Source organism: Melospiza melodia, chromosome 4 (genome assembly GCF_035770615.1).
Source record: "Melospiza melodia melodia isolate bMelMel2 chromosome 4, bMelMel2.pri, whole genome shotgun sequence".
Classification (NCBI taxonomy): domain Eukaryota; kingdom Metazoa; phylum Chordata; class Aves; order Passeriformes; family Passerellidae; genus Melospiza; species Melospiza melodia.
In genome coordinates, this window is record NC_086197.1 from 16,523,869 (window position 1) to 16,533,517 (window position 9,649).

General features: G+C 49.4%; 1 protein-coding gene across 1 annotated transcript; it reads right to left on the reverse strand.

The window, feature by feature from the left end:
* Nucleotides 1-4,332, reverse strand: TMEM213 (transmembrane protein 213). The gene is made up of 3 exons (XM_063154026.1): nucleotides 3,915-4,332; nucleotides 1,681-1,734; nucleotides 1-897 (listed from the first exon to the last, which is right to left on the reverse strand). The coding sequence occupies exons 1-3, from the start codon at nucleotides 3,994-3,996 to the stop codon at nucleotides 728-730; spliced, it is 306 nt and encodes a 101-aa protein (XP_063010096.1). The 5' UTR covers nucleotides 3,997-4,332; the 3' UTR covers nucleotides 1-727.
* Between the last annotated feature and the right edge of the window lie 5,317 nt (nucleotides 4,333-9,649).

The following is a 9,649-nucleotide window of genomic DNA, read 5'->3' on the forward strand; positions in this document are numbered from 1 at the left end:
TTTCAATCAATGAAAGTGTTTATTATCTTGGATAATAGGAACATTTTTGTGCATGAATTGGATATGCTGGTTTAAACCTGCTTGCCACAGTTCAGCTTGGCTTAGTTTCAGGCAGGTGAAAGCTGAATAAATACAACCAACATTCAATTCCTGCAACACATTTCGCATCTAAATGGCTCTGGAAAAATTAGTTTTATTTTCAAACCAGCCCAAACAATCCCTAAGTTTCCATGAGTCTTCCCATGTATCAGTGAATAGACTTTTAAATATCGCAAGTTAGTGAGTGAAAAGGCCTCAGTAAAGTCAATTATTACTTCCATTTACTGATGTGACCTGGCTATAGCTTAGTAATGGCTCTGGTAATGTTGATGCTCCAGAAAGTAGCTTTATTTGCCCAGTTTCTGTGTCAAACCCATAGATGAGGCAATGTGCTATAGGCTGGTCACTGGTCCCTCAGCCTCTCCTCTTGTTGCTGTGCTCACAGCAAGCACGAGAGGGCTCAGAGACAAGTGGGGGTCTTGTACTGTGGCGGGGACGTGGTGGATTACACGGACTTGCCTGCTCCACACCTTGGCTGGCAGCTCCAGGGTGAAGCCTCAGCAGCTGCCCTGCCTGGATCTGGCCTTTTTTGGCTGGAGGTGTTTTCTCTTTCCCTTTAGTTTCTTAGCAAATGTTTGAAATGTTCTGTCAGTCCACCCAGTGCTGCTGCTCACTGGCTTGCTCTGCTTCAGGCCACCAAGTATTTGGGTTCATCAGGCCTGAGCTTCATGATCTTGTCCATGCAGAGCAGGATGAGGGTGAGGAACCAGAGGCTCCAGCCGACGGCTGCTGCGATCCACCCGTAGTCATCCATGCCCGAGGGGCAGCATGTGGCTGCCTGCCTGCAGAAGTTCACATCTGGGGGAGGAGAAGTGAAGTGAGCCCATGGGAGGCCGTGTACATGAGAGGTTTCCTTCACTAGAAAGGGCAGATGGCTTCTGCCCCATCACTCTGCCTTGGCATCTTTCCTCTAAGCCTGGCTCTTAAGCTGGTGGATGACTCTGGAGTACCTCAGGTTGTTTGGGGCTGGGTCCCCCTGACATGGGTGTAATTAGCACTGACCCCATGATGCAGAAAGCGGAACCATTGCTTTATTCCTCTATACTCTATTAATACTATATTCTCAAGAAACCCATAACCCCTTCTAGCCTGTCTGATACAGCTTTGACCTCATTGGTCCAACAACTAAAACACCACCACCCTTTGGTAAACAAATCTCCATAACACATTCCACATTTGCCTGGCAACAGGTGCCAGCAAGTGGAGATAAGAATTGGTTTATTTTTTTCTCTGAGCTTTCTCACAGCCTTCCCCAGGGAAAAATGCCTGGGAAGGCCTGTCCCTGCTCTCTGTGGCCTGGTAGGGCAAGGGAAAGGGGCCTTCTTGGGAACCCCTATAATGCCTGCAGGGAGCTTTAGGACACAAATTGGCTATCAATTAGTCTGTTCAAAGCTCTGAGTCTGTGTCAATGTACCTAAGATATCACACCATGACAGTGGAGGAGTCTTAGAAATGCATCCTAGAGGCTGACCCACAATGGAAGACTTGAGAAGAGATAAATCCTTTTCCAGAACAGCCTCTCAGTCACTGTGTAGACTCATCACCCAACTTTACAGGTAGGAATTATTTATGAAGACTTACTAAGACACAATGGTTCGTACTCAGTTGTTGAAACATTGGAGATGTCTTCAGCTGCTGCCAGGAGGAAAGCACAGGACAAAAGGTAAGTTGGATTGGAAAAGCGATGTTGGGCATCAAGCAGGAAAATCTGAAAGCCATTGGCCTTGTAGAGGTCTGTAGGGTGAAAACAACTTGAAGAAAGTAAACATTGCTGCATTAGCATATGCTTCCTCATCCCACCACTTTAAACCCCAGCTCCAGAGACTTGCTGTAGCAGCATCCCTCAGGAGCAGGTGAATCTCTGCACCTCTACCTTGGTGGGACCCTGGCTGAGCCATTCCCTGGGAGCTCAAGTTAACCACTGTCCTTGCAAGGCTGCAGGGGCAGAATGAGCAAGCACAGAAAGGGGAGACACCACTCAGTGGCATGGAGAGATCCATGGCCCCAGGCTCTACCTCTGCCTCCTTTTGCCCTTGGAAAAATCCCAGGGTGCACAGGAGTGTGGCAGAGCCAAGGGCTGAGCCACCTTTGGGGAGCTTCAGCAGGTCCATTGAGGCTCCAATGGGGAGCTGAGGCCTTGCTGCAGGTCAGAGCATCTGAAACTGCTCTAGCTGGACTCTGGTTCATACCAGCATGGCAACCAGCTCAGGGTGGAAAATACAACATCCAGAAATAAGTCAGGAGGGAGAGGCGTGGAGCTTTGATGAGGGTTCTGCCTCTTTATCCTGCTTCCTACCCAGAATCAGCATGCACACACACACACACTCTGACACAGCTCTGTAGCTGGTGTCCAGCTCTCCAAATCTGCTCATGGTGTCTTAGGCCAAGCCCTCCTTAGTCCTCCCAATACTGCCTTGCCCCTGCAGCACTGCAGGAGCAAACCAGGACAGCTGCAGGGGTAAAAACACAAGCTGCACTGGTCCTTGTGCATCTGCCCCCTGCTACAGAAGGAAGGGGATCAGAGAAACACCTCTTCCTGTCAGCAGCACAGTTCAAGTTCAGCCAGGTAGGTATCTCCTGCACAGACATGAAAATGGCCTAGGGAGGCTCCAGTAGTGAGGATTCCTGCTGCATGGAGAAGCCCAAATGTGCTGCTGGCCCACAGACCAGGCAGAAGCCATGAGAGAACTGTTTCCAGTCAAGGCATCACTGAGCTGGTAATTTGGAATGTAATAGATAAAATCAGCACCAGCTTGATTTCACCAAAGACTGCAAAATAAGAGCTCAGGTTTAGTTTCAGCTGAGGAAAACAAAACAGAATGAGACACATTTGATCAAAGATTTGCTTTGAGTTTGGTGTTTTCCAAGGAACAGCAAGTAAACTGAGGTTGTCCTGCAGAACATGTTCCCCTTGGGGTCACCTGCTGTTGCCTAGCTCTGTGATTTGACTTGACCCATCATCAGCAATTAACAGAGCTTTCCCTGTGGCCTCTGCCGTGCTCAGAGGGAGCCCCTGGGCAACCTGCTTCAGGGAAGGGTCTGAGTATTCCCCATTCTTCTGTCTGACCCTGTAGGATTTGCAGAATGACCTTGGCCAAGCCCATGGTTTGTTTTCTCAGTTAATAAGTACCTCACAGAAGAATCATTAAAACCTGCGTATGACCTGTGGAAGGAAGTACTGCAGAATGCTGAGTGGTGGTTTGTGTTTTTAGATCTTGCAGCCCAAAGAACGGGCTGGCAAAACCAGCCCACCTTTAAACAGCTGGCAGCTCTCATCTGGTATACAAATGCTGATATACAAATGCAGGCAGTAGCAGGTGAGAAAGGAGCAGCTCGCAGGTCTCACATTTTGGTTTTAGGCAACTCCTACAATTAAGGTGGCACCAAAGCCACATTTTCTGCAAAAAGCTTGCATTGAAAGTTAAATCAGACTGCAGTGATCCTAATGGGTGGTATTGCAGGTGGTCCTTTGCCTCAGCAAGCAGGAGAGGGCCAAGTAACTGTGGCCTCTGTCTCCTTGCCATTCAGAGGAGGCACCTGCAACTCAGTCACATTTACAGTGGCTCTGTAAATAACTGGCAAAATAACATCCCTTTACAGTGTGATCAGTCATTCTCATCAGCATTAATTAATTCCAGCTCTTTCTACTTTTTAGGTGAAGGGAGGGAATGCCCCCTTATTTTTAAAGAACAAATTACTGCCAGTACATGAAAGCATTGAGAGGAGCAGGGGAAAAGGGCACGGTGGGAAGGGAAGGGAAGGGAAGGGAAGGGAAGGGAAGGGAAGGGAAGGGAAGGGAAGGGAAGGGACAATACCTGCAGAGCAGGAATCCCAGAGGGCAGCGGTGAGGCAGAGCACAGCGAGGGCTGCCCGGGGCTCACAGGACAAGTGCTTCATGCTGAGGGTGCCACTCCAGTGTCCCCACAGAGCAGGTGGCTGTTGCTGTCACTGTCAGATCTGCTGCAGCAATCCCTCGGTGAGCTCCGGGAGCCGCTGAGCTGGGCAGAGGGTGGAGCAAGGGAGCTTCCTGCTGCCAGGACACCTTGAACTTTCCTGCCACAGCCAGGTGAGCAAACAGAAGGGCTCTGACCAAAACAGCTTCAGAGGGAGGTGGACACCAGGAGGTGGCCTCTGGAGGTTAAGCCTGAAGGTTTCTCCCCAGGATATGATGCATATGATGCAGCTGGAAGGAGGAGAGGCCTCCAGAGCCAGCCCTTCCCAACAGGGTCCCAGGCAGCTTCTGTCTTTTGAGTCTCTTTTTGGTCCTGTGAAGATGGTTTAATAGAGCCAGAAAGGAGGAGGGCTGGAGCAGAGGCTTTGTCTTCCCGTTTGGCTTTTTTTTTTTTTTTTTTTTTTTTTGCATGTTCACTGGCTTGACTTCCACAGTGATGCTTTTTTGGAATAGCTGTGTGGAATCCCAAAAACCAGCAGCATTAGGTCTGCTTTTGTTCTTTCCTTTTATCCACCGCCCTCTGTAAAGTGATTTTGGAAAAGCTGTTCTTTCTTCTCCGGTGGCTATTGCACCTTCTCCTTGGGATGTGCCAAGAAGGAGCTGAGCCTTCCTGCAAGCACAGCTCTGTCTGCACACCAGGAGGGATGACAGAAAAATGAGGCTGGAGAGCAGGAATTTTTCTGCAATCCTGGCTGGAAAAGCCACACTGAAAAGTGCATGTGCTGTTGTCCTGCTCTGATGAGCAGCACACTTTGCTGTTCTTCCCCAGGCTGTTGGCTGTGCTTGCTCCTATCTTTGACATGATGATATCCTTGTTAGAGGAAACACCAGGCATGCAATCAGGCAGGAAGGCACTGGGAGAGGTGAGCTCTGCAGGGAGCAGGCTGCTGGTGCTCTTCTGCAGTGCTCACTCATGGCTTTGGGTGCTCCTGTTGGAAGGGACCTGTCTGGGGCCTGCTGTGGGTCTGCAGATATTTTAGGGCAAGGCACATGGGTCAGCAGTCCTTGTAGGATGGAGAGCATTTAACAACTTTCTCTCTTTTCCATATGGCTGAAACCCACAGGAAAGGACATAACAGGCTTCCCACATTAATGGCACACACCAGGTGTGCAAAGCTGTGAGGTTGATCTGGTCTCCCTTCATTTAAGGAAAACCCTGCCCAGTGTTTCTGTGGCGTGAACCCGCTTGTCCTCACCACCAAAAATGCTCTGCTCCCATTTGGCTGTGAATATTTCCAGGATGCATCAGGACAAGGCAGGCAGATGTTCCCCAGGCAGAGGGCACAGGGAGCTGCAGGGGAAGGCAGGTCAGCTGGGACGGGCGTGTGTGCCCAGCCTGTTTTCATGTCAACACTCCAGCAGTGCTGGCAGAGCTGGAGCTGTGCTGGCTGGTCTGTGACAGCCTCCTCCTGCTGCTGCTGGGACGCACGGCCCTGTCCCCCTGTCCTTCAGCTGACACCCAACGCCCTGTCCCCCTGTCCTTCAGCTGACACCACAGGCCCTGTCCCCCTGTCCCCCTGTCCTTCAGCTGACACCCCAGGCCCTGTCCCCCTGTCCTTCAGCTGACACCACAGACCCTGTCCTCCTGTCCTTCAGCTGACACCCCAGGCCCTGTCCTCCTGTCCTTCAGCTGACACCCCAGGCCCTGTCCTCCTGTCCTTCAGCTGACACCCCAGGCCTGTCCCCCTGTCCTCCTGTCCTCCAGCTGACACCCAAGGCCTGTCCCCCTGTCCTCCAGCTGACACCCAAGGCCTGTCCCCCTGTCCTTCAGCTGACACCCCAGGCCCTGTCCCCCTGTCCTCCAGCCGACACCCCAGGCCTGTCCCCCTGTCCTTCATATACCTGTTGTGTGGCACAAGGTGAGTCCTGGGGCTGTGACCCAGCAGCCACCACCCTCAGCAGACAGGAGTCACAGCAGGAAAGGTGCTGTAAAATGGTCAGAGCTGCTTGAAATTCACCCCTGGGATAATTTTCATCTCTGGCTTGTTTCAGTGTCTCAGTCCTTCTGTGGAGGTTGCCTTTAATTTGTGTATTTTTCTGAGCTACCTGTTGCATCAAAGCTAAACTTTAACTGTTTAAGTGGGAAAGGTTCTGTGCTGTCTGCCTGATTTGCCTTTCCCTTTTGAATTTCTCACCTTCTGTTCCCACTGAAAATTGACCTGGCAATTAATTTTGCAAAAGTAAATTAATTCAGAAGTATTCCATGCAGCACAAAATGCTTGAGGAGAAACAAAAAGACAAAACTGATCTGCTATTGCATGAATGGTTCAATTTTTAATGAAATCTCTTTTGAATCTTAACTATTAACTAAATACTCTTTGTCAGCTTGTAGGGAAATGTCCCCATTTCTAAAGGATGCTGAAAATGCTTTTGCACAATTAACATAATGTGTTTCTTTTCTTTTCCAAAATATGTTCCCTTTGTGGCTCAGAAAGGGCTGCTCCAAAGTCTCCTGAAGCAGAGAACAGGCTGCGCTTGGCTTCAGTGATTTTTGGATCAGGCTGGAAATGAAGGCTTTGCTTGATAAGTTCAGACACAATGGGAGCTCTGCAAAATCATTTCCTGACACAGATTTGGATTTGTTTCATTCTTCTTTGTAACAGGTTTATATTTCAAGGCTGTGACTGCCTGAAGAGCGATAAGACACTCCAGAGCCTTCCCCTGATTTCTACTCCTGTCTCCCTCCACAAGGATGCCCTGGCTTATGAAGCACAGCTGCAGGCCCTGCAGAGATGCTGCTTCCTTTCCTTGGGCTCCCATTTTCATGCAGTTCTCAATACAAGACTCTTTACTCTAAAATTAGGTCCTTTTCCAGCTCTCCTTTTGGAGATTCTTCCACAGTGTGTAGGGCTGGGTAGCTTTCCCTGATGGTCATGGAGGAGGCAATAGCTGCTGTTGGGTAGATTTTGTGCCACAGAGAACTTCTCTGGTGACCAAAGCATTGCCCTTGACACATCACCAGGTGTGGCTCTCAGAAAGTTATAACCTTTATCACACATATACACACTCACTCTGTGTGTGTGTATACATATCCTGTTTACATAGGCAACTGGTTTATGTTTTTCATTCCAAATTAAATCTGATTGCTGCTGCTGCAAAAAAAAAAAAGCTTAAAATTTTAAACCTGCTGCCAATAATGTGTCCATCAGGGAGGGTGCCAGTTTGTTTGCTCTTTTCATTGATGTGAAAAAAAAGCCATCTACCTGTGAACAGGGGGTTCGGTTTTTAAATTCAGACAAAAAAATGTCAAAACCACAAAGGTTTTACTCTAATGCTTAAACTCACAAAGTTTTTACTCTTTAAAAATTAAAGAAGGGGAGAGGGGATGTGCTGTCACACAGAGGAAAGCAAGCCTAGCATTTTGGAAAACAGCACAACCCTGCCCTTTGTGTTCTCCAGTCCAGGCTGGGGTTGATATTAGACAAATGTTGAGCCTGTGGCCCTGCTGTGACCTCATGCTGTCCATCTGGGGACCCCAGGGAGAGGGCTCCAGAGCAGCCAGGCAGTGAAGGGCTCAGAGAAAGGCTGCCTTCAGCTTGGCCAGGCAGAGCTGCCTGCACCAACAAAGAGCCCACTGATGGGGCTTCTCATGGCCAGCCATCATCATCTCATCTGCATTAATAGGATTATTATAAAATAATGTTCTTCCTTCCACATGCCAGAGGCATGAAACAGGATATGCTTTCTTCTCTCTCCTCTCTGCTTCTCACCCGGGGAGGGTGGGGGAGAGGCTTTATCCCTGCTCACTCCTTGGCCAGCAGGATGGGGCAGCCAGCTTGGTGCAGCTTGCTTTGGGGATGGAGTGTGCTTTGGGGGGCTGGGGAAGAGGAGCAAAGGAGCAAAGAGGAAGCAAAGCCAGGAATCATCAGATGAGCAAAGGGGGAAGAATGTGCTGTGGTCAGAGGTGAGGGGAGCAGCCTGAAGAGCTGTTTTGTTTTGTTGTGTCAATATGAACCAGTTTGGAGCTGAATGATGACTCGTGTTGTTTGGTATTGCTCCATGGGCTGGAAGGCAAAGTCCTCCCTTTGCCACATCAGCTTCTCCACAGCCCTGTGGGGCATCCACACAGTCAATGGCAGTGACTTCATATCTGCCTGATCAAGGAAATTTCCAATTTCCCAGCAGAAGGTGCTGACCTTCATCAGTCTTTAGTCCCCTGCTTTGGTAGCACTGATAGAGAAAGCAGAGCTCACCATGGGCCGTGGCTGGTCCAGGAGAAGCACAGAGCAGCCAAAGGGGGTGGGAGCCCAGGGAGCCCCCCAGCCAGTTCATCTGGGGGGTTTGCTGAGCAAAATGAACATTCTAGGCCCACTGTCAAAAGTACCTTGTAATTTTTAATATCTCCTTTTTGGGTCACATAGCTTGATACACAGCAAGCTTGGACTTGGGCAAGTGGCAGAACCCTTCTCACCAAGCTGACCTTGTGAAGTGGGACAACTCTTTGTTGCTTTTGAGTAGAAAGCCCCTGCACTGGGAAACCCTCTGCTGTTACTTGTTTCTGGCAGTGTTCCTATAGGCTAACTTTGGCTTGTTGGGCCAGGGTTACTGGGTGCCTCCAAAGGAACAGGTCTGAGAAAGCATTTCTTTAAGGGTGCCTTACTATTTTATATAGCAATGCATTTTGATTAGTTCTTATTTTGGGAGTGTGACTGTGTTCACAGGGGTCTCAGGATGAGGGAAGAGACTAGGATCTGTCTCTATGTTTCAGAAGGCTTGATTTATTATTTTATGATATAAAAGAGATACTAAGAGATACTAAGAGAATAGAAGAAAGTATTTCATCAGAAGGCTAGCTAAGAATAGAAAAAGAAAGAATAATAACAAAAGCTTCTGGCTTGGACTCTCTGAGCCAGCTGACTGTGATTGGCCATTAATTAGAAACAACCAACATGAGCCAATCACAGATCCACCTGTTGCATTCCACAGCAGCAGATAATCAATGTTTACATTTTATTTCTGAGGCCTCTCTGAGCTTCTTAGGAGGAAAAATTCTAAGGAAAGGATTTTTCATAAAAGATGTCTATGACATGGGAGGGAGGTTTTTTTTATTAGTTCTTATTTTGGGAGGGAATTTTTTTTTCTGGGCGCTAGATTTAGTACTTTCCCAGCTTGTCTTTTTTTCATCGGGGTGAAACCCTGCCCCATCAGTGGGAGATAAGTCCCTGGTCTTAGGAGGGGCCAGATTTCTCTCTGGAGCCCTTGCTTTAGTGGCTGAAGTGGCAGAGAGTCTATAAAGCCCCTTTTGCCCCCCAGCATTGGTTATGCCAAGGGCTGGGAATCAATTTCCAAGGGTTAACAGAGCCCCTGCCCTCCCAGCCCTCTCCCTGCTCCATCGCTCTGCCCGTCCCCCAGCGCCAGGAAAATCATTAATCTCCCGTTGTTCCCCTGGCCTTTCCCGGACTGCCTTCAGCGAGGAAAAACCAGCGAGAAACAGCGCTCAAGCATTTCCCACCTCCCTGCCCGCTGAGCCTCCACCGGAGCTCGCAAATGCGGGGCCAGCGCTCCGCACACGGCGGCTCCCTCCCGGTGCCGGGGCGGCGACAGCCAGGTTGTCCCGTCTGTGGTCAGTCCCGGGGCGGTGACAGCCAGGTTGTCCCG

Bases quoted from the DNA above. Each gene is read 5' to 3' on its own strand.
- TMEM213 (XM_063154026.1), bottom strand. From the start codon at position 3,996: ATGAAGCACTTGTCCTGTGAGCCCCGGGCAGCCCTCGCTGTGCTCTGC. The intron at 1,735-3,914 runs GTATTGTCCCTT...TCCTCCTGGCAG, and splicing joins CTGGGATTCCTGCTCTGCAG to CAGCTGAAGACATCTCCAAT. The intron at 898-1,680 runs GTAAGTCTTCAT...CTCCTCCCCCAG, and splicing joins GTACGAACCATTGTGTCTTA to ATGTGAACTTCTGCAGGCAG.